Raw genomic sequence first — 25118 nt, 5'->3', positions numbered from 1 at the left:
AATATGGTACTTTGAGTTGACCTTTTGTTTCATTAGATCTTTAACGAATTACCGCATCATGTCAAATTAATGTGTTGTATTCGCTATAATTTCTTTCGTATTAGTTGAAATTCGTTATTCTTTTATTTGGACATTCGGATGCATCCGAATGTCCGAAAGATGCAAAATTTGGCTGAATTTCGATCCGTTACGAAACGTATTGCACATGTCTACTCTCCCTTCCACTTCCTTCAAACACCAGAAGTGAGGAAAATACCCAATACTTCAAGGTATGAAGGAGCATGTAACTCGCTCCATGTTACTGTACTTGTGTAGTGTGGTTGGCTGAGTGCTCTCCTATGGGAGTAAGGGCAGCCTTGTGTAAGATTCAGCTTGAGTGAAGTACTCTTTGGGGTTGATTTACTAAAGGCAAATAGACTGTGCACTTTGCAAGTACAGTCACACTCTTAAAGCGGAGTTCCACACAAAAATGGAACTTCCGCTTTTCTGAACCCTCCCCCCCTCCGGTGTCACATTTGGCACCTTTCAGACAGGTATTTGCACCCACTTCCAGCATAGACTCCCATGGGAGTCTATGCCTCTTCCTGTCAGTCTGCGCTGTCTCCTGGGAAACACACAGCTCCCAGGAGATAGCGGGGACCAGTTACGATGCGCAGCGCGACTCGCGCATGCGCAGTAGGGAACCGGGAAGTGAAGCCGCAATGCTTCACTTCCTGATTCCCTCACCTAGGATGGCGGCAGCAGCTGCCGAGAACTGAGCAGGTTCTCGGCGTCGCCTGCCGACATCGCTGGACCCTGGGACAGGTAAGTGGCCATGTATTAAAAGTCAGCAACTGCAGTATTTGTAGCTGCTGGCTTTTTATATTTTTTTTTTTGGCAGTTTAGGTGGACCCCCGCTTTAAAGTGCAGTTGCTCCAGAGCTTAGTACAGTAAATGAGGTAAAGCTTCACTTTACCAAGAATACCCAATCAAATGCAAAGAAGAAAAAAAAAGAGCATTTTTGCTTGCACTTGATTGGATGAATAAAGTCAGCAGAGCTCCCCATCATTTACTAAGCTCTGGAGCAACTGCACTACACAGTCTATTTGCCTTTAGTAAATCAACCCTCTGTTGTCTAACTTTACTCCTGGAAACTAAATAAAGCAGCCAAGGGAATAAAGGAATGGAAAGTATGTGCAGCTGAAGTTGCTTACTCTGCATGGGCAAAACATAGGTTCACTTTAGCGATTCATGAATACTGGCCAAAGAGAACTAAATCCAGTTCTTTAGAGAAACATGTTGCTACACAAGGTCCATAATCTATTTTTTATGGAATATTTATCTGTTGTACCAATGCATGAGCCGTTACACATTCTGTAGCCTTTTATTCCGCAAGCCTGCATACATTGTTATTGAGTACAGACATGTACAGAGTTCGTTCTTCTGTGCAATTATGTTAATGCTTGTATTTCATGGTGACTCTATGCATGCCTGAAGTCTAAATGAACTCAATAAGCTTTAAAAGATTTGTTGATAACTGCTGATGTGGCAACTCCTGTTTATGAGAACGCACAAATAACATTCTTTGTGTTTGATTATTTATGGTAATGCATTTGACTAAGAATTTATAAAAAGTACAGTAAAAGAATCCGTAATGTATGTATGTATGAAATTCTCTTCAATCCAATGTCATACTGGCCAACTTTCTGAGAGACGAGACTGGGGGACGGCTCTACTTGGCAGAAGTTTGAAGGACAACTGTAGTTTATTTAAATATTTTTAACTGAGTACACCCTGAGTGCAGCTTACCTGGTTTTATACTTATCTTCAGTATCAATCAAATGATCTTTACTTTGCGGCCCTGCTTTGAGCTGCATAGTCTTTTCTCTGGAAACGGCTACTTTGTACTGAGCATGCACACCACAGCTCAGTTTATTCCTATGGGTATGCCATTCTCCAAGTGGCTGCCTGAGGCCACCATCAGTACAGGTTTCTCGAAGAAATGAATAGGGCTGCTTTGTGCATGCGTTGTACAAAAAAGCTGTGCAGCCCAAAGCACTGCAGGTAAAGTGGTATTAAAGGTTTGGCTTTTAATAAACATTTTATATTTAACTGCTTTGTGTGGTTTTGTACAGAGCAGCCCCAGTCCTCTTCTTCTCAGATCCCCCGCCAACATTCCTGGTTCCTCCCCCTTGACTAATACCCCCAGTATCAAGCTGCTTACTATGGGGGCACCGTTGCGTGCTCGCTCTTGAGCCCTGCTCTATGCGTCCATAAAACCTGGCTCAACCCTCTGCTCTCTCCTCATTGGCTCACTGGCTGTGACTGACAGCAGTGGGAGCCGATGGCTCCTGCTGCTGCGCTAGCCAATGAAGAGAGTGAGTCCCAGGACAGCTGAGGCTCTCATTCACATCACTAGATCCAGAGGGAGTTCAGGTGAGTATTGGGGGGGCCGAGGGGGGGAGTAGTACACAGACGTTTTTTTTGTACCTTGATGCATAGAATGCATTGAGGTAAAAAACCTTCAGCCTTTACAACCACTTTAAGCAAAAATCCACAAATTAAATGAAAACCCCAAAATACCACCCCTGAGACAATGAAACCAAAGCCTACTTTTTTGTAACCCCCCCCCCCCCCCCAGTTTAACCTAAAATAATAATAATATAATCAGAGGCATAACTAGAACCTTCAGGGCTCCGGTGCAAGAAACCATGATGGGCCCCCTGCCCCCCCCTTCCATTTGAGCCCCAGGCTTCCAATTTTGGGAGGGTGTCCGTGGACATCCTCCCAGAACCCTGCTTCCGTGTCCCCTGGGACGTGCATCCAGCACAATCACAGCGGCCCTTTACCATGTAATCAGCTGATCACATGTGAACAGACTTGCCAGTTATCCACAGCCCTTTCCTCCCACGCTGTGTCTGTGTGAGGAAAGGACTGCCGTTAACTATAAAGAATGTCAGTAAATTGTTTACACTTATAATTAGTGCCCCAATCATCAGTGCCACCTATTAATGCTCATCAGTGCCACCTATTAGTGCTCATCAGTGCCACCTATTAGTGCTCATCAGTGCCACCTATCAGTGCTCATCAATGCCGCCTATTAGTTCCCATCAATTCTGCCTATCAGCACCACCTATCAGTGCTCATCAATGCCACCTAACGGCATCCATCAGTGCCACCTATCAGTGCTCTTCAATGCTGCCCATCAGTGCCATCTATCAGTGCTCATCAATGCTGCCTATCAGCGTCTGTCAGTGCTCATCAATGCTGCCTATCAGCGTCTGTCAGTGATCATCAATGCTGCCTATCAGCGTCTACCAGTGCTCATCAATGCTGCCTATCCGTGCTCATCAGTGCCACCTATCAGTGCTCATCAATGCCACCTAACGGCATCCATCAGTGCCACCTATCAGTGCTCTTCAATGCTGCCCATCAGTGCCATCTATCAGTGCTCATCAATGCTGCCTATCAGCGTCTATCCGTGCTCATCAATGCTGCCTATCAGCGTCTGTCAGTGATCATCAATGCTGCCTATCAGCGTCTACCAGTGCTCATCAATGCTGCCTATCCGTGCTCATCAGTGCCACCTATCAGTGCTTATGAATGCCACCTATCAGTGCTCAATTCCTATCAGTGCGCATCAATGCTGCCTACCAGTGCCACCTATCAGTGCTCACCAATACTGCCTATGAGTTCTGCCTATGAGTGCTCATCAATGCCACCTATCAGAGCTCATTAATGCTGCCTGAGTTCTGCCTATCAGTGTTTATCAGTGCCCATTAGTGCAGCCTATGAGTTCTGCCTATCAGTGCTCATCAATGCCCCACAGTGCCACCTATCAGTGCCTATCAATGCCACCTATCAGTGCACATTAGTGCCTCCTATCAGTGCTGCCAATCAGTGCTCATCAATGCAGCCTATCTTTTCCCATTAGTGCCTCCTATCAGTGCCCATCAGTGCCTCCTATCAGTGCCTCCTATGAGAGCACATCAATGCCTCCTATCAGTACTCATCAGTGCCGTCTGCCTTCTCAGCACAGCTCTGAGCTGACAGCCTCTATCTTATGGAACAGCACAGGACGGACGTTGACAGTTCTATCTCCACGACTCTCTCGCACAGGATGAGACAGGACACAGCCGATCTGCTCCCCCTTCCCCCCCTCCCCTCTCCTGTGTGTGCTCCGCGGGCAGTCAAGTTTGAAGCTAATGAGCTCACATTTCCTGCGGAGCACACACAGGAGAGGGTAGGGGGAAGAAGGGGGAGCAGATCGGCTGTGTCCTGTCTCATCCCGTGCGAGAGAGGACAGAGGGGGAAATAGAACTGTTAGTGCTGGCTCTGTGCTGTTTCATGAGCTGTCAGCTCAGACCAGCAACCAGCGACTAGCAACCCGCTGGGCCCCCCGACAGTGGCGGAATGCCAGGGCCCCGTCGCAAGTGCGATTGTTGCGACCCTGGTAATTCCGCCACTGAATATAATGTCAACATAAAATAAAAAACATACCTTCAAAATAAATTAAGATTCTAAAAATACCACCCCCTAAAAAAATTATACTTTTTTTTTTTTTTTTTTTTAAGAAAAGCATTGCAGCAAAAGAAGCTGTTCAAAATTAAACAAAGGCCTTATCAACATTAACATAAGATATAACAGTATAACGTCCCAAAAAATAAAAAACCCAAAACATCACACCCTAAAATAAAAACCCATTTTTTTAAAGGGAAACTTTTCAGCAAAAACAAACCTCAAATCAACCAGCAAAAAAAATGAAAGACAAAAAAAACAAAGGATGAAAAAAGGCAGCATAGTGGTTTATTGCCAATAGAGCTAGCAATTAGAATTACAATGACAGTTTCCCTTCTGGCCTAATCTCTTCCTATGCAGTTTGTCAGCTTTCTTAATACTTTCCCTACCACAACTTCCACTTCATGGACACTATGATCATTCTGTGTCCTCCCATTTATAGTGACTCTTAAGCCTGATGACCATGGTTCAGTGGTCATGCAGTACATGATTTACAACAATTCTCCTGGGCGAATCTTGGCATCAGGGAGGCGAGGGAGCATGGATTGTTGAGTATACCTTGCATGAGGATGGACAATCTGATGGCACTGTCACTCTGACCTGAATGGGCAAGTGACATCTCTTTATCTCTGAAGAATATAAAAACTAAAAATGTGTTTTGGTGGACTGACCCTTTAATAGAATGGGCAGTTTAGCCCGGGCTCTTTTCTCTTTCTTTTTTTCTCACCTTGTTCCTGTTAAAACCTAACATGACAAAGTGTAGTATATGCTTAACAATATGTTACTGAGGAATCATCAGCAGAATGTTACTGTAACGTGTTTTGACAGCTTTGCAGTGATGGACCTGTTATGCCATGAAATATTTCTTCAGTATTTATACTTATGAGCATCCTAATCTATAAAGTATTTTTTTTTTTTTTTTTTACACTGAATCACTAATTTTGGTGCTGCATAATGTCTATTGAATTGACGCTGATCTCTTGTCAAACTGCATTGGGAAGATTGCAAAACACATTTGTATCTTAAACATATTAGTTATTCATGTACAGAGACACATCGCACTAAAACATACAAATGGGAATGCTATAACCATGACGACTTATCTCATTTTTTTATTTTTTTTTATTTTTTTTTATTGATTTTCACAAAAGAAGCAAAGAAAAAGAGAACATACAGATAAAACATACATTGGTCTTACATGGTGTCAATGTGATCCTTGCAAGGATCTCTCTATTACATTATCATTCACAGATATTAAGCATCAAGTTTCGATTATGACAATAGTTACAGTAGCACGGCTTACTGGGTCACAATTCACAATTGTATAGGATGTGGTAACACATTATGGACTCATTGTGCACATTCAGCACCCACTTGGGAGTCATTTTATGATTAGGTTCTGTTTAGGAGGTTTCAGAAGCAGTGGAGGGATCTGCCAGCCATTTAGACCAGACCTTGTCGTATTTGTTGGGGCGACCTCTGTTGGCATATGTGTCCTTATATGACTTATCTCATGTTTAGTTATATCTTCTGTACATACTATAGTAACAAATTATTACTGGAATGTCATTGGAAGCTTTGGATTTCCATTTTTTAAGTTTACAAAATACTTCATTGTACCTGGCTAAATGCATTTATTCCATATGGTCCTAGAACAGCAAATTGCCTTTACTCATGTTTACCATGACAGTAAGGGGTTGATTTACTAAAACTGGAGAGTGCAAAAAGCTGTGAATGGTAGCCAATCAGCTTCTAACTTAAGCTTGTTAAATTAAGAGTATGGGGTTGGTTTTTTTTCCTGAATTATACTTACCTAGATGGATGCAGCATCTGTCCCTCTACACTGAGAACCGAGCAATCGAACACCGCCGATCACTCAGTTCTGACAGCTTTGTGACCAGAGAGCTGCTGACTGTCAGTCACAGCTCTCTACTCTGCCCCCTCCTCGCTCATTGGAGCGCTGGGCTGTGTAGGGGGCGGAGCGGCCGACTCAGGCTCTCAGCGGCTCACTGAGAGGCTGAGCCGGGTGTCGGTCCAGGGATCTGGCAGATTCCGACTTCCATTGTCGTGATGTCACAGACCCTGAACCGACTTCTGTGACGTCAGCAGAGAGTGAAATTCAGCCCGCTGAAAACAGGTCACAGGAGTGCAAAACGAATTGCAATCCTGTGATCCACAGGGAAAGTCCAGCCAAACGAGCTTTGGTTGTACTTCTCCTTTAAGCTTTGACAATAAAACCTGGAAGCTAATTGGTTTCTATGCAGAGCTGCACCAGATTTTGCACTCCCCAGAGAATTCTCCTTCCCTGGATAGAAAGCAAGCAACATGTTATGCAGAAAAAAGGATTTGTATGCACACATTTTTGGAATCCTTTGCAGGAAAACATAGAGGGTATAGTTGTCGGCAGTGAAAGGCAATAGTGATGTGATGAGATGTGCGTGGGTGACTCAGGGAGGATCTCAATAAGCACCGTGTAGAACAAGTCACGCTGTGTTAGTCACTTAAATGGAGCAAAGCTATAATTGTCACGACACACCTGTGCAGTGCTGAATGCTGAGACCAGTCATCTGACTGAGATGTAATAAATGGAACTGTCTTAAGAGGTGAGACCCCCAAGCTTCTGAGTGATGGCTCTGAAACAGACTCTTTTTTTACAATCATCATCATGCAGTGTTGGAGGTGGGCACATGGCAAGACCCCACTGATCTCCTAAAAAAATGAAAACTCGAAGGGAAAAAAAATTAAAGTTAAACTCCAGGGGAAAAAAAAACATGAAGTGGGTACCCCTCCCACCTCGACCGCAAGGGGTTACTGCTCTTTTTGCCTAAGGGATAATAAACACGGTGATGTACTTGCCTCAATACTTGCCAACCACAATATGTAAATATACGTTTAGGCTTGCAAGTGGTTTACCAGGTTTATGGCTGAAGCCATAACCCTGGTATTCTTTTTTTCTTTCATCAGCGATTGGCTTTCTCATGAAAGGGATCCGAGCGGCTAATTGGCCGCTGGATCGTTTTCAGAAGCAGCAGAGAGGGTCGTCCTCCACCCCCCCTGCAGCCGCTTGCCAATGTTTCTCAGGCTTACCGTTTTTTTCTGGCACACCCCAGGAAACAAACCCAGCTGGCTGGCCATAGAGGTTACCAGAGACCAGATCGTCTCTGATTGCCTCTATGATCTTGGAGGACCAGAGTGACGTCATGACATCACTTCCGGTCTAGGGCGGAAGTAAACAATCTTTTCTTAAAGCAAAAGAGCAAATTTTTTTTATCTTTTGCTTTTAAAGGTAGAGGAGGGGTTTGGGGTCTTATTGATCCCTGATGTCTCCATAAAGAGGACCTGTCATCCCTTATTTCTATTACAAGGGACATTTACATTCCTTGTAATAGGGATAAAAGAGAAAATAAATTAAAGGAACAGTGAAAAAAAATGTAAAAAAATGAAAGTGCTTCTATCCCTCGCGCACAGAAGCATGCATAAGTCGCGCACGCTTATGTACACGGTGTTCACACCACACATGTGAGGCATCGCCACAAATGTTAGAGTGTGAGCAATAGTTCTAGCACTAGACCTCCTCTGTAACTCTAAACAGGTAACCTGTAAAGAATGTTAAAGCGTCGCCTATGGAGATTTTTAAGCAATGTCCCCATTCCACGAGCGTGCACAATTTTAAAGCATGACATGTTAGGTATCTATTTACTTGGCGTAAGATCCTCTTTTACTGCCCTAAAATTGGATTATATATATATTGTATTTTTTTTGCATAAAAATTCATCAAAGTGTATTTTTTTTCCCAAAAAATTGCGTTTGAAAAACCGCTGCACAAATACCACGTGACATTAAAAAAATGCAACAATAGCCATTTTATTCTGTAGGGCCTTTGCTATAAAAAATATAGCTCTTTTTTTTCCATGCTGTTTTGCTTTTTTTTTCGCCTGGTTAACCTGCCAGCAAAACATTCTCTTTCCTAAGGTGACAACACTATCTGGGGAAGAGCAGCTTTGTCACCCTAGGACAGGACTGGAGAATACCACTTCTCTTCTCCATACCATAGGGGGAAGGCAGGGGGGTTATAGTCTACAATACAAGAATTTAACAGCTCTCAAAATTTCTGGTAGAATCACAAGGAATTTCTCTTTTTGCACTTATCAGAAAGTTATAGTTCATTGTAGAGTTTATATACTGTACAATGTGAAGATATAAAAAATGCCATATAATGTGGGTAGGTATTAGGGTCCTTTCACCCAATTAGGTCCCCCTGTCAGTTTTTCAGGCAGACCATATCAGGAGATTAATGTCGGTTTATGAGCTGGTAGTCGTATATTAGCAGTATAAGTGCACCGAATGGAAATTGCAGGATGCACTTGGTCGAAAACCAAAACTGAAAATTTCAGTTTTTAAAAAAAATGTTTTTTTTTATATATATAACTGTATTATATTTGACTTTTTAATTAATATCATGAATTTAAATGAATATGAATTTATTGTCGCCCATTATCAGCACCTTTAGGCCTGGTTCACACTCAATGCGTTTTTGGTGCTTTTTGCAGAAACGCACTACAATCCATTTAACATGGTTTCCTATGGAACACATTCACATCTATGCTTTTTTCAGCTGCTGCGTTTTTGAAAAGAGTCAGTGACTTTCGTAAACGCAAAACGGTGCTTTTGCTTTTTTGATTCAATAGACCTCAATGGAGAAGCTGCAGAAAAGCATGTAGTGCACTTTTGCCACGATTTGCATTTTGCGTTATTTATTCTGCCCAACACAAAATTGGCCAAAAACGCAAAATGCACAGCAAAAAGCACTACAGAAACGATCAAAAGCAAACTGCATAGGTGTGAACGAGTCTTAGGCTGGCCATACATGGTCAAATTTTGAAAGAATTTTCTTCTGAAAATCAGAAATTTTGTGCATTTTGTGATCCGATGGTGTCACCATTGATTTTGAAATTCGGCCAACCAAGCCTTCAATTTCACCTCCTTTTGCTACAGAAAAGAACTTTTGTGGCTGGGAATCTTCTTTTCTTTCCGGGAATTTTCTTTTCTTGCACATACGCATCTCTGTTTCGATTACATTTCTTGCACGATTCTCCCATCATTGATTAGAAAATCTTTAGTTTGTCAAAAAAATTTCCAACATGTCCGATTACTCAAATTTGATGGCCGCAGGAAAATCGGCTGTTGCTGCAGCCCACTAATGGTGCGAAATACGAACAAAAGTTCTTAGATGAGATTTTCGAAAGAAAATTATTCCGAAATTCAACCCATGTATGCCCATGTAGACCCATGTATGCCCATGTAGACCCATGTATGCCCATGTAGACCCTTGTATGCCCATGTAGACCCATGTATGCCCATGTAGACCCATGTATGCCCATGTAGACCCTTGTATGCCCATGTAGACCCATGTATGCCGTAGCACAACAAAAGCTCAAGAAAAATGCTTCCCTTTAAATTCTATGTATGTCTTCACCGCACCAAAATGCACATTCCTGTTGAAATGCAGTGAAAACACAGGAAGAATGCATCAATAACACACCTGTGTTACGTTTTTAGAGCGTTTTTTGAGTCACATGACCTAAGTAAAAAACACACCATAAGCACAGTAAAATCGTGGTAAAATCTTTGCAAAATCGCTTGCGTTTTTGGCTCCATTATCGGCACCTTTTTCTTTATCGACAAAATGGCAAAAACACCATTTTGGCTGATATGTTTCGGCCGCCAAAATTTTGGTGCATTTCTAATTAGCAGTGGATCACCAAGGTTGCTAACTGCTTTGGACCCAATGGCACATGTTCATATCACCAGGCAGCAACATGAGGATTTGAAGAAGGACCCTCTCTTTCTGAAATCCAGAGGAACTTAGACGTGTCATGTGACCTCAAATTCTGGTTGGCGTTCAATTTTACAAATTCCTTGAAATTAGCCTGTGGCTCTATAACCAGGTAATGGCTGCTTCCATCAGAGCTATATGACACATATGCTGCAACACAGAGTTGAGACCTGAACCAAAGAGCTCCAACAGCAGCTGTGAATTAATCAGACAACACTTTCGCTGGTTTAATTCAACGCACATTCATTTCTAAATTGCTCACCTTGATCACGCTGAGGCTAAATGATTCACTATTGTACTCCATCTAAAGGATTTATTTTAGATCTGCAGTAAATGGTTTCTCTGCGTTCAACAAGGGAATTAATGAAATGTTTTCAATCTGTTTCCTGGAGCTTGTCTGCCATGGACTTGTGACATGTATTATTTATGGCGGCTTTCCTTTCTCAATGAAGTTAAAATGTAATGCTATAATACTTAGGACTCCCTGCAGTGCTTCCCCTATACTGTGTGATGTTTGTTGTTTCATAAGCACATAATTTAATGTAGTAATCATAGTAATAATAAATGTAATGGTAATGATTAACATTAAAGGGAAACTAATCCTGTTATTTATATGTTTATTATGGGAGTTATGCAAAGATTTGACCCAAACCTGATTTTCATCCCTGGTCCCTATTGGCTTCAGAATTTGACATCTATCAAATGGTGAAGGTGGAGGTTGCAGGCAATATCTAATCCATAGTTGCCAACATTGTAAAAAAAAAAATGTGGGACACTTTTGTGGCTGTAGGCGGAGCTGTCCAATAATTAGGGGGCGGGGCATTCACCAGCAGGCGTGGCCTATCAAAAACAGACAAGTGCGGCGCGCGAAGCGTGCCGCGCCGAAAAATGGGCGTGGTTTACGCGAAATTGTGGGCGTGGCTTAAATGGGCGTGGCTCTAGAGGGTGTGGTTAGAGTCTGAAATGAATGAGGGATGGAGAGGGGGGGAGAGGGGGAGAGAGAGGGAAATGACGGGACAGCAGCCCCAGATCCTACACAATAGAAATATGTGTATTCTAGAAAGTTTAACAATCAGCAGATAAAGATACTCCAAACACCTGGTGTTAGCACTTCAATCATCCCGGCACCATGGTTGTTATGGTGTCAGGATGATTGAAGCGCATTATTTCTATTATTACATTGTAATATAAAATGAAATCATTCAACTCACCATAATCCAGAATCAGTGGAAGCCCTGAGCGTGTCACCTGCCACGTCGCCTGCCACCAGCTTGCTTCGATGTCCGAGCAGAGTCCGTCCTTGCATCAGGTGCCCCCAGCGGAGCCCCCCCTCACACCAGGAGTCCCCGGCGGAGCCCCCCTCACATCAGAAGTCCCCAGCGGAGCCCCCCTCACATCAAGAGTCCCCAGCGGAGCCCCCCTCACATCAGAAGTCCCCAGTGAAGCTCCCCTCACATCAGAAGTCCCCAGCGGAGCCCCCCTCACATCAGGAGTCCCCGGCGGAGCTCCCCCTCACATCAGGTGTCCCCAGTGCCCCCGCCTCACATCAGGTGTCCCCAGTGCCCCCCCCTCACATCAGGTGTCCCCAGTGCCCCCCCCCTCACATCAGGTGTCCCCAGTGCCCCCCCACTCACATCAGGTGTCCCCAGTGCCCCCCCCCTCACATCAGGTGTCCCCAGTGCCCCCCCCACTCACATCAGGTGTCCCCAGTGCCCCCCCCCTCACATCAGGTGTCCCCAGTGCCCCCCCCACTCACATCAGGTGTCCCCCCCTCACATCAGGTGTCCCCAGTGCCCCCCCCACTCACATCAGGTGTCCCCCACTCACATCAGGTGTCCCCAGTGCCCCCCCCACTCACATCAGGTGTCCCCAGTGCCCCCCCCACTCACATCAGGTGTCCCCAGTGCCCCCCCCCCACTCACATCAGGTGTCCCCCCCTCACATCAGGTGTCCCCAGTGCCCTCCCCCCCTCACATCAGGTGTCCCCAGTGCCCCCCCCCACTCACATCAGGTGTCCCCAGTGCCCCCCCCTCACATCAGGTGTCCCCCCCTCACATCAGGTGTCCCCAGTGCCCCCCCCCTCACATCAGGTGTCCCCCCCTCACATCAGGTGTCCCCAGTGCCCCCCCCCTCACATCAGGTGTCCCCAGTGCCCCCCCCCACTCACATCAGGTGTCCCCAGTGCCCTCCCCCACTCACATCAGGTGTCCCCAATGCCCCCCCCCCACTCACATCAGGTGTCCCCAGTGCCCCCCCCCCACTCACATCAGGTGTCCCCAATGCCCCCCCCCACTCACATCAGGTGTCCCCAGTGCCCCCCCCCTCACATCAGGTGTCCCCCCCTCACATCAGGTGTCCCCAGTGCCCCCCCCCTCACATCAGGTGTCCCCAGTGCCCCCCCCCTCACATCAGGTGTCCCCAGTGCCCCCCCCACTCACATCAGGTGTCCCCAATGCCCCCCCCCACTCACATCGTGTCCCACAGCGGTGCGCGCGCTCACCCCCCACCTAGAACCCCCGCCCCTTTCCATAACAGACTGGCAGCGGGGCGGGGGGTAGGCGGGGCGAGGCGGAGCGGGGCAGGCCGAGGCGGGGCGAGGCGGAGCGGAGCGGGCCGAGGCGGGGCGGGCCGAGGCAGGCCGAGGCGGAGCGGGGCGGGCCGAGGCGGAGCGGGGCAGGGGGTGGGCGGCGACGCAGAAGCTTCGTCTAGCCCCCCCCCCAGCCGTCTTCCTGAACTCCAACAAAATGGCGGCCGGCGGAGACAATGTCTCCGCCGGCCGCCGACCTCTAGCGGCGGCGGCGGCGGCGGCGCCGGCGGTTTCAAAAACCGGAACCGAATTTTTCGGGACATTTCCCGGGACGACACAAATCCGGGAATGAAGTCCAAGTCCCGGGAATGTCCCGGGAAATTCGGGACAGTTGGCAGCTATGCTAATCTGTTGTGTTACAGCTCTGTCCAAGCATTGCTCATTACATCTCTCTCTACCTCTATTCTGACATTGCTTGTTTCCAGCTCTGTTCAGAGATTGCTCATTTCCAGCTCTGTTCAGGCATTACTCGTTTCCAGCTCTGCTCAGACATTGCTTGTTTTCAGCTCTGTTCAGACATTGCTTGTTTTCAGCTCTGTTCAGACATTGCTTGTTTTCAGCTCTGTTCAGGCATTGCTCGTTTCCAGCTCTGTCAGGCATTGCTTGTTTCCAGCTCTGTCAGGCATTGCTTGTTTCTAGCTCTGTTCAGACATTGCTTGTTTCCAGCTCTGTTCAGACATTACTCTTTTCCAGCTCTGTCGAGCATTGCTCGTTTCCAGCTCTGTTCAGGCATTACTCGTTTCCAGCTCTGTCGAGCATTGCTTGTTTCCAGCTCTGTTCAGGCATTGCTTGTTTCCAGCTCTGTTCAGGCATTGCTTGTTTCCAGCTGTGTTCAGACATTGCTCGTTTCCAGCTGTGTTCAGACATTGCTCGTTTCCAGCTCTGTTCAGGCATTGCTTGTTTCCAGCTCTGTTCATGCATTGCTTGTTTCCAGCTCCGTTCAGGCACTGCTTGTTTCCAGCTCTGTTCAGACATTGCTCGTTTCCAGCTCTGTTCAGACATTGCTTGTTTCCAGCTCTGTTCAGACATTGCTTGTTTCCAGCTCGGTTAAGGCATTGCTCGTTTCCAGCTCTGTCGAGCATTGCTCGTTTCCAGCTCTGTTCAGGCATTGCTCGTTTCTAGCTCTGTTGGGCATTGCTCGTTTCCAGCTCTGTTCAGACATTGCTCGTTTCCAGCTCTGTTCAGACATTGCTCGTTTCCAGCTCTGTTCAGACATTGCTCGTTTCCAGCTCTGTTCAGACATTGCTTGTTTCCAGCTCTGTTCAGACATTGCTCATTTCCAGCTCTGTTCAGACTGCTCAATACAGCTCTGTCCTGCTCTGCTCAGGCATTGCTCATTTCCAGTTCTTTTAGTCATTGCATGTTTCCAGCTGTGATCAGGAATTGCTCATTACAGCTCTGTTCAGGAATTGCTGGTTCCCAGCTCTTTTCAGGCATTGCTCATTACAGCTCGGTCATTAGGCCCCTTTCACAGGACCGTTCCGAACAGGTCCGCCTGCCAATTTTTCAGGTGGACCTGATCGGAAGGTCCATTCCCCTACGTACCAGCGGGCCTTAACAGAATGGTGTCCTTTTATACCCGCATAAGTCCAAACTGATCTGGTCCGCCAAAGAAACCAAAAAAGGATCCGTCATCCTCCATCTAGGCAGATTAGATCGGAGGATAGTCGGTTGTAAACGGACAGCAGAGTCATGTAATGTAACAGAATTGATAAAGTATTGCAGCTCTCTCTTGGAACATATCATGTTGTCTCCTCTGTGACATAACTGTTCTGATAAAGCATGGCAGCTGTCTCGTGTAACTTGACAGTGTTGAGAAATTTGACACATACAGTTGTGCTCATAAGTTTACATACCCTGGCAGAATTTATGATTTCTTGGCCATGTTTCAGAGAATATGAATGAATGGCTGAAATTTTAGTTGGTCTACCTGACCGTGGTTTGATTTCAACAGAACCCCTCATTTTCCACTTCTTGATTAGAGTTTGAACACTGCTGATTGGCATTCTCAATTCCTTGGATATCTTTTTATGTTCCTTTCCTGTTTTATACAGTTCAACTACCTTTTCCCGCAAATCCTTTGACAATTCTTTTGCTTTCCGCATGACTCAGAATCCAGAAACGTCAGTGCAGCACTGGATAGAAGATGCAAGGGTCTGTCAGGAGTCCAGAAACTGATTGACCTTTTATACACACACACTAATTACAAACAGAACACAGGTGAGGATGGTTACCTTTAATAGCCATTCAAACCCTTTTGTGTCAACTTGTGTGCATGTTGTCAGGCCAAAATCACCAGGGTATGTAAACTTTTGATTTTGGGTAGTTTCTGTTGCCTTTATGATTTAAAAAGAGTAAACACAGTTGATTGATAATAAATGGCTTCAGCCAAACACTAACCATGAGTGAAAGAAAAGTTTTTGTGTTATCATATTCTCTGAAAAATGGCCAAGAAATCATAAATTCCGCCAGGGTATGTAAACTTATGAACACAACTGTATGTAAAAACATGTGAACAGCTCCGTCCAGCTGTTATTTTACAGTTCAGGTTGGCAGCCTGGAGGCAGTAAAACCCTAGCTCAACTGTCTGTTTTTACCATCCCCCGATAGCCCATCTGATAGAAACCTATTTCATGAGCCGTTGTTCCTATTATTTCTAGTGCCAGGTGTTTGTTTTCTATCTTTACATACATATGGATGGACCTTTCCAGATCCAAAATTAATATTGAGCAGAATTATGTTTGCCCCCCCCCCCCCCCCCCCCCGTCCCAGTTTCTCACGTGGCCCTTGTCTATGGTGCTATACCCCAAAAAATAAAAGTTTTGCCTAAACTTCTGTTTTAATATTTAGAAGCATGCATGCAGTCATGTGTTTCTAATGAATATACATCTTTTTTTATGTACATTTTTAAAGTACTTTAAAGGCATTTAATTAAAATGTCATGTTTTTAAATTTCCTAGTCACATTGTACAGTCTTATATTTGAAGAATTTAGTAATGTGCTTTAAACGTTGTGTAACTGTAAAATGATATGTCTTATTCTCTTCAGCAGTATCTCAGCATCAGGCTGTGCCGAGCCTCCTTGAGAAGCCTGCCGGAAATGCCATCCTCTGCAGCAACTGCGAAATCGCCTGTAAAGGGGAAGTTCTGAGAGTGCAGAATAAGTATTTCCATATCAAATGCTTCAAATGTAAAGGTAGGGCCATTCATTTAATATCTATTCATATTCATTTATTCATTTGTCACAGCATAACTACTCTTACCCTAAAGAATCCTTCCTATACTGTTAAGAAAACGTATTTACTCCATCTACAGTTAGTAGAACTCAAGGGACATTTTTTTTTCCATTTTGGATACAATAAGGGAGGGCAGGGACTGAACCAGACAATTTTGGATCCATCAATGGGCAGCTTAAGAATGATGACCCGCCTCTTCCAGTCTGAGTGTATCTGTGCAAGGATCAGTAAAAGCCAACATCAAGACAAATTTAGGGACTTAGCCTAGATTTAGATTTAATTAATAATACATAACTGATTTTTTTTTAAATGTGTGCATTGAGGTAAAGTGTTTGTTATTCTAACAAAAAATAAATAAAAAATCCTGTTCCTTTAAAGCATGTTATACAGCATAGTGCTTGTGCTGTGTAATTTGGCCCCTTATATCACCTGAAATACCTGGCTGATCCTGCCTGGTTCTGCTCTCTCCCTGTAAACTGACCACAGCTTATCATGGCTGCTGAGCCCTGACACTATGGTCAGTTTACGTGCCTCCGTCATCCGCAGTTCTTCTGTCCTCCTCCATCCTCTCCCCCATCCCCTCTCTGACTGTCTGCTTTTAATATCTTATATAATCCTGTGTGTTAACTAATGATAATTTTATTTAAAAAATTCCGGCTATACCTGATTTCAGAGTGCCACTCAGCGCTCACATGACTGGGTGGCTTTCTCCTCCTCTTGTCCCTACTGACATCAGTAGGGGAATCTCGGACCTGTCCGCTGCAGCTGGCAGACGGGAAGAGGAGAGAGGAGAGAGACGGCCGGTCACGTGAGCGCCCAGCTCTGAAATCAGGTATAGCTGGCATTTTTTTTATAAAACATTGAGACAGGAGCACCAATCATTAGGAAACAAAGAACATTATATAAAGTTATGAGAGTGGGTTAACAACCACTTTAATCTGAGAAGTGGCATGGATTCTGCCACCTCTGGACTCACCACAGGACTCAAGTCCTTGTGAAGGATGTGCTAATATGTTAATTTATAGAGCTAAACTGTAGGTGGATCCTGAATTTTGTATCAATGCCAGTCTTCACCCCCAAACTCTCTTGATAAACAACGTTACCCCTGTCAATAAGGTCAGAAAAGACCAATGCTGATCAAGTTGGAAGGGCTTACGTGCTTGCTTCTCATCCACATCCCTACTTTATTTGCTATTTATTTGAAAGGTTTGCAGGAAAGCATAATCCGTATGCCCCCCCCCCCCATTGGTTGGTCGGTTGGTTGGAAGCACTTACCCCATCACCGGCGACTTCCCCCTGCTCTGCGGCGGCGTCTTCCGTTCTACTGCTCGGCTGTGGCAGCTTCCCCCTCTTGGCAGTCTCCTGTTCTCCTGCTCTCCGCGGCGGCAGCTTCTGTTTCCTCCCTTCTCCTCGGCAGCCAATCGGTCTCACACCCGCTTCTGATTGGCCGGTGTGAGGATCAGTGTTTTTTTAACAATGCATATTCATTCGCTGTTGTAACACACGTGGGTGGGCTCCAGGTCACATGCTCTACGACCCAAGCCCACCCTAATTTGAAGCCTATTAGAGCCTCTGGCTCTAATCAGCTGCTTCAAAAACAGGACCCGCTGACAGCTGATGACCCATCCGTTGTTAAGGACTCGGGGACTGGCTTCCTGGCTCGCTCCTTAGCAACCAGCTAATAGAGAGGGGATCCCCAGGCTGTTTCTGACAAATACCGCATGTGATACTGCCAGTTAAACCCTGGTGATAAATATGGCATGATTTTTTACTCTCTGTTCTATTTGTGAAGAGCTTACCGTATGTTTTTTTTGAGGATCAGAATTGATCGATTTTCAAATATATATACCATAGTTTGTAGAATATAACTTTCCTAAACACTAAATAATACACACTGATTTGGTTTTATTTTTCCCAAAGAAATATAGTGGAATACATTTTGGCTTATATTTATAAAGAAGATTATTCATTTGCAAACATTTTTAACAGAACTTTTTCCCTTTTTTTTAGCAAAAAAAAAAAAAAAAAAATTAATTTGGGTACAGTGTTGCGTGACTGAGTAATTGTCATTCAAAGTGTGACAGCGCTGAAATTTGAAAATTGGCCTGTGCAGGAAGAGGGTGAAAGTGTTCTGTATTGAGATTGTTAACCGCTTTCACCCCGCCCACTGTACATGAACAGCAGGGGTTGGAACTTTGCTGTCCTGAGCCAATGTACCCTTCCTTTGCTCAGAAGTGTTGCCGTGAGTGATCACTGGACAGAGCTAAGCACAGATCTGGATATGGGCGCTGTGATTGGCCCTCCTGATCATGTAAGCAGGGTAAGCTGCAGCCTATGTGACAGCTCTGTGTGTAAGAGATGATTTTACACACAGAGCTGTCACAGATCACACAGACTGCAGCCACCCCTACACATAGTACACCAAGCACCACTGTCCCTGTCCCATCAGCATTTGTCACAGTGCCCCCATGAACATATGCCACACTGCACAAAACATCTGTCACAGTGTCCCCATCAACACATGCCACACTGCACAAAACATCTGTCACAGTGTCCCCATGAACATATGCCACACTGCACAAAACATCTGTCACAGTGCCCCCATGAACATATGCCACACTGCACAAAACATCTGTCACAGTGCCCCCATGAACATATGCCACACTGCACAAAACATCTGTCACAGTGCCCCCATGAACATATGCCACACTGCACAAAACATCTGTCACAGTGTCCCCATCAACACATGCCACACTGCACAAAACATCTGTCACAGTGTCCCCATGAACATCTGTCACAGTGCACAAAACATCTGTCACAGTGTCCCCATGAACATATGCCACAGTGCACAAAACATCTGTCACAGTGTCCCCATGAACATCTGTCACAGTGCACAAAACATCTGTCACAGTGTCCCCATGAACATCTGTCACAGTGCCCCATCAGATCTGTTGCAGTGCACAAAACATCTGCAATAGTGTTCCATTGTCACATCAACATCTGTCCGTGTCCGCCAGTGGGCGATCAACATCTTTCAGTGTCCGCTGGTGGGCGATCAACATCTGTCAGTGTCCACCGGTGGACGATCAACAACCTCCAGTGGACGATCAACGTAGTGTGCAAGTGCACAAAAGCATCTGTCAGTGTACCAGTGTCCCACCAATAAATAAATAAAAATTTTAAAGCGAATTGAAGAATTGTGGGAAAAAATTACAGCTTCAAAAAACTTGCCACTTACTGAAGTGGTTAAAGAGGCAAAGGTGTTGATTTACTAAAGGGTGTGCACTTTGCAAAGTTGCACTCTGCAAGAGCAGCTGCTCTAGAGCTTAGTAAATGAGGTAAATGTTCACTTTGCGAAGAATACCCAATCATGTGCAAGGAAAAAAAAATGCATTTTCGCTTGCACATGATTGGATTATGGAAGTCAGCAGAGCTTCCCCTCTTTTACTAAGCTCTGGGGCAACTGCTCATCCAGAGTGCAACTGCACTTTGCAAAGTGAACAGCCTTTTTGCCTTTAGTAAATAAACCCCAATCTTCTCTCTCTGCGGCCCTGTGTTTTCCCTGGAGCTAGAAAATAATTAGTGCTGTACCTGGTTGAGCAAATTTGGTCTAACAAACAAACGAAAACCCATGAACATTATGGTACAGGCATTTTAATCTGCATTCCTAAGAGTCCAAATAATTTGGCTAAGTGTAACTTTGCTGGACATGTTTATGGCAGTTGGCCAAATCTGTTTTCTTATTCACAGACACTGCCTTTTTTTACGTAAAGGGAGTCTTTGCAGACTAGGTAGTTATGACTGATCCATTCCACATACTGAGAGCCAAGGGAACTGGATGTACAGAAACAAGTTACTTATTTGCTCCAAAACAGGATCCATCTGTTAGGAACCAGAACGATCCACCTGAGTCCTGACCTTTCCAAAACATCTGATGATGCAGTTAGGAATTTATAGAAGCTTGCTAACCAGAGTTGAAAAGCTGCAGTTTATGTGTTAATGACTTGAAAAGACTAAATCCTGATCTCTTTTGTGTTCATAGCTGCTCATATTGCAATAGCTAGGTAATGAAAGTCCTCCACCATTTCATTAGACATGGTTAAGACCAAGCTCTCCTGGATAATGGTCAATAAGAAACTCTTGGCCTTCCTGAATAATAAACTACCCCTGTTTGAAAAGACTTGGGAGCCCTGGATAAAATATCTTTCAGGAAATACTTAAGCCTCATACACACGATCGGATTGTTGGCCAACAAAACCATGGAATTTTGTCCGAAGGGCGTTGGCCCAAACTTGTCTTGCAGACACACGGCCACACAATTGTTGCCCAACAATTACGAACGTAGTGACGTACTACGTCGGTTTTCAGCTCTTTAGCGCCACCCTTTGGGCTCCTTCTGCTAATTTGGTGTTAGTAGAAGTTTGGTGAGTGTTGATTCACGCTTTTCATTTCGCGCTTTTCAGTTAGTTTCTGAACGGCCGTTTGTCATCAGACATGTTGCGGAATTGGAGGAGATAACGTGTTTTTTATTATTGGCCTTGGAGTTATTGCTTTGACATAATTTTTTTGGTTGAATAATGATTTGATTTGGTATATTTTCTATATTTTTGGATGCATAGAATGCTCTTTTTGGTTAAGTTCTAATGGCAGATAGCATGTCTAAATTGTTTTTTTTTGTTTTTTAATGCACAATAAAAAAATTGTGGAGAATAATACTTGGCTATGTGTTTTACTTCAAATGACAGTTTGTGAGTAGGCAGTTACATTTAAAAAAATACAATGTAAAATTGACAAGGGACACCAACATAGTTGTATTTTGATCTTAAAAACTATGGGATAATGGTGTTGTGGTAACTTGCCCGAATAAAAAAAAAAAAAAAAATCATAATAATATTATTCTTGATTATCACTAGAAAAAAAAAGTCGTTTGCAATAACTCCATCAGTATCACCAGCAAAGCAGCTTCATTATTATCCCATTAACCACCTCAATACAGTACACTTACACCCCCTTCCTGCCCAGACCAATTTTCAGCACGCTCACATTTTGAATGACAATTACTCAGTCATGCAACACTGTACCCATTTGAAATATGCGTCCTTTTTTCCCACACAAATAGAGCTTTCTTTTGGTGGTATTTAATCACTAGTGGGTTTTTCAGTTTTTATGCTATAAATAAAAAAAGTAAATTTTGTGAAAAAAATGCCTTGTTCTTTGTTTCTTTCATAAAATTTTGTAAATTAGTCATTTTCCTTCATAAATTTTGCTCAAAATTTATACTGCTACATATCTTTGGTAAAAATAACCCAAATTAGTGTCAATTATTTGGTCTTTGTGAAAGTTATAGAGTCTTCAAACTATGGTGCCAATGACTGAAAATTGATCACATCTGATCACACCTGATGTACTGAAGGCCTATCTCATTTCTTGGGACACTGACAAGTCAGGAAAGTACAAATACCCCCCAAATGACCCCTTTTTAGAAAGTAGACATACCAAGGTATTAAGTAAGTAGCATGATGAGTTTTTTTAAGTTGCAATTTTTTCCCATAATTCTTTTCAAAATAAAGATTTTTTTAATTTTTTTTTTTTACAAAATTGTCATATTAACAGGTTATTTCTCTCACAGAGCATATGCATACAACAAATTACACCCCAAAATACATTCTGCTACTCTTTCCGAGTATGGTGATACCACATGTGTGAGACTTTTACACAGCCTGGCCACATACAAAGGCCCAACATTGAAGTAGCACCCTTAGGTGTTCTACAAGCATAAATGACACATCTCATTTCTCAACCACCTATTACATTTTTGAAGGCCCTGGAGCACCAGGACAATGGAATTGCCCCCAAAATGACCCCATTTTGGAAAGCAAACACCCCAACGTATAATCTATGAGGCATAATGAGTCTTTTGAATGGTTCATTTTTTTCCAGAAGTTTTTGGAAAATGTGGAAAAAAAAAATGAAACCGCATTTTTTTTACACAAAGTTGTGGATTTATCACATAGCAAAGATGACACCCCAAATACATTCTGCTACTCCTCCTGAGTATGGCGATACCACATGTGTGAGATTTTTACACAGCCTGGCCACATACAAAGGCCCAACATTGAAGTAGCACCTTCAGGCGTTCCACGAGCATGGGGATGGGGATGGAAAGTATTCAGGCCCTTACATTTTTCACTCTTTGTTATATTGCAACCATTTGCTAAAATCATTTAAGTTCATTTTTTTTTCCTCATTAATGTACACACTGCACCCCATATTGACAGAAAAACACAGAATTGTTGGCAATTTTGCAGATTTATTAAAAAAGAAAAACTGAAATATCACATGGTCCTAAGTATTCAGAACCTTTGCTCAGTATTTAGTAGAAGTACCCTTTTGATCTAATACAGCCATGAGTCTTTTTGGGAAAGATGCAACAAGTTTTTCACACCTGGATTTGGGGATTCTTTGCCATTCCTCCTTGCAGATCCTCTCCAGTTCTGTCAGGTTTGATGGTAAACGTTGGTGGACAGCAATTTTTAGGTCTCTCCAGAGATGCTCAATTGGGTTTAAGTCAGGGCTCTAGCTGGGCCATTCAAGAACAGTCACGGATTTGTTGTGAAGCCGCTCCTTCGTTATTTTAGCTGTGTGCTTAGGGTCATTGTCTTGTTGGAAGGTAAACCTTCGGCCCAGTTTGAGGTCCTGAGCACTCTGGAGAAGGTTTTTGTCCAGGATATCTCTGTACTTGGCCGCATTCATCTTTCCCTCGATTGCTACCAGTCGTCCTGTCCCTGCAGCTGAAAAACACCCCCACAGCATGATGCTGCCACCACCATGCTTCACTGTTGGGACTGTATTGGACAGGTGATGAGCAGTGCCTGATTTTCTCCACACAAACTGCTTAGAATTAAGGCCAAAAAGTTCTATCTTGGTCTCATCAGACCAGAGAATCTTATTTCTCACCATCTTGGAGTCCTTCAGGTGTTTTTTTTAGCAAACTCCATGTGTCTTGCACTGAGGAGAGGCTTCCATCGGGCCACTCTGCCATATAGGTCCTGACTAGTGGAGGGCTGCAGTGATGGTTGACTTTCTACAACTTTCTCCCATCTCCCGACTGCATCTCTGGAGCTCAGCCACAGTGATCTTTGGGTTCTTCTTTACCTCTCTCACCAAGGCTCTTCTCCCCCGATAGCTCAGTTTACCCGGACGGCCAGCTCTAGGAAGGGTTCTGGTCGTCCCAAACATCTTCCATTTAAAGATTATGGAGGCCACTGTGCTCTTAGGAACCTTAAGTGCAGCAGAAATTTTTTTGTAACCTTGGCCAGATCTGTGCCTTGCCACAATTCTGAGCTCTTCAGGCAGTTCCTTTGACCTCATAATTCTCATTTGCTCTGATATGCACTGTCCGCTGTAAAGTCTTATATAGACAGGTGTGTGGCTTTCCTAATCAAGTCCAATCAGTGTAATCAAACACAGCTAGACTCAAATGAAGGTGTAGAACTATCTCAAGGATGATCAGAAGAAATCGACAGCACCTGAGTTAAATATAGAATGTCACAGGGTCTGAATACTTAGGACCATGAGATATTTCAGTTTTTCTTTTTTAATAAATCTGCAAAAATGTCAACAATTCTGTGTTTTTCTGTCAATATGGGGTGCTGTGTGTACATTAATGGGGAAAAAATTAACTTAAATGATTTTAGCAAATGGCTGCAATATAACAAAGAGTGAAAAATTTAAGGGGGTCTGAATACTTTCCGTCCCCACTGTAAATGACACATCTCATTTCTCAACCACCTATTACACTTTTGAAGGCCCTGGAGCACCAAGACAATGGAATTGCCCCCAAAATTACCCCATTTTGGAAAGCAAACACCCCAACGTATAATCTAAGAGGCATAATGAGTCTTTTGAACGATTCATTTTTTTCCAGAAGTTTTTGGAAAATATGGAAAAAAAATGAAAATGCATTTTTTTTACACAAAGTTGTCCATTTATCAGATATTTCCAACACATAGCATGTACATAGCAAAGGTGACACCCCAAAATACATTCTGCTACTCCTCCTTAGTATGGCGATACCACATGTGTGAGACTTTTACAGTTCAGTTCATGTACAAGCAGTCCAGGCGGTAGGCAGAAGTGTAGATAAAACAAGCCAGGCTCAGTTCACGTGGAAGCAGTCCAAACGGTAGGCAGAGGCATAGTCACAAAACAGGCCAGGGTCAGTTCACCTGGAAACAGTCCAAATGGTGGGCAGAGGCATAGTCAAAAAACAAGCCAGGGTCAGTTCACCTGGAAGGCAGTGGCATGGTTATTTGGGGAAGCATGGAAAATGGTCAGCACAGATGATGAAAATGGGGAAATGGTTAAAAATATGGGCTAATATTTTAGGGCTGTATTAAGAATTTGACTGCTTGGTGCCAGATACCACAGCATACCTTCAGAAGTCTAGTGGCATCCATCCTTCAATAGGTTTGGGCTGTTTTGCACACAAATGGGGACCTACTCAATAGTAGGTTGATGGTCATTCAATTATGGCTGATGGGTGTGGGTGTATATATATCACTATTAGAGGTCGACCGATATATCGGCCGATATTTGGTGTTTTTTACTTAATCGGCAAGGGCTGATTGTGCTGATAAAAAAGGCCGATATCAGCGGACTTGCAAATGACTTCTGTAATAGAAGTCAATACAAGTTGCCTGAAAACTTCTGTGAAGATACTTCTCTCCTCTGGGCAGCCTGCCAAATCTGATAAAAAGAACCTGAAGGATACAATGTTTACACTTATGAATGAACTGAGCTCTGTGTGTAGAAGCTCTCAGTTTAACCATTTAAAGACTAAATACTTTCATACACTTGTTGCTTACAAGTAAAAATCCTGTATTTTCTGCTAGAAAATCACTTAGAACCCCCAAACATTATATATATATATATATATATATATATATATATATATATATATA

The 25118-nt window shown here is 43.8% G+C and overlaps 1 protein-coding gene across 1 annotated transcript in view; it reads left to right on the top strand.

The window, feature by feature from the left end:
* Positions 1-25118, top strand: part of ABLIM2 (actin binding LIM protein family member 2) — a 238593-nt gene that overhangs the window by 21912 nt on the left and 191563 nt on the right. Inside the window, exon 2 of the mRNA XM_073610745.1 lies at positions 15972-16115. Within this exon, the coding sequence (XP_073466846.1) occupies positions 15972-16115 (144 nt within the window). The remainder of the gene's footprint in view (positions 1-15971; positions 16116-25118) is intronic.

Source organism: Aquarana catesbeiana, linkage group LG01 (genome assembly GCF_042186555.1).
Source record: "Aquarana catesbeiana isolate 2022-GZ linkage group LG01, ASM4218655v1, whole genome shotgun sequence".
NCBI lineage: Eukaryota > Metazoa > Chordata > Amphibia > Anura > Ranidae > Aquarana > Aquarana catesbeiana.
This window is presented reverse-complemented; position numbering and strand designations above follow the sequence as displayed.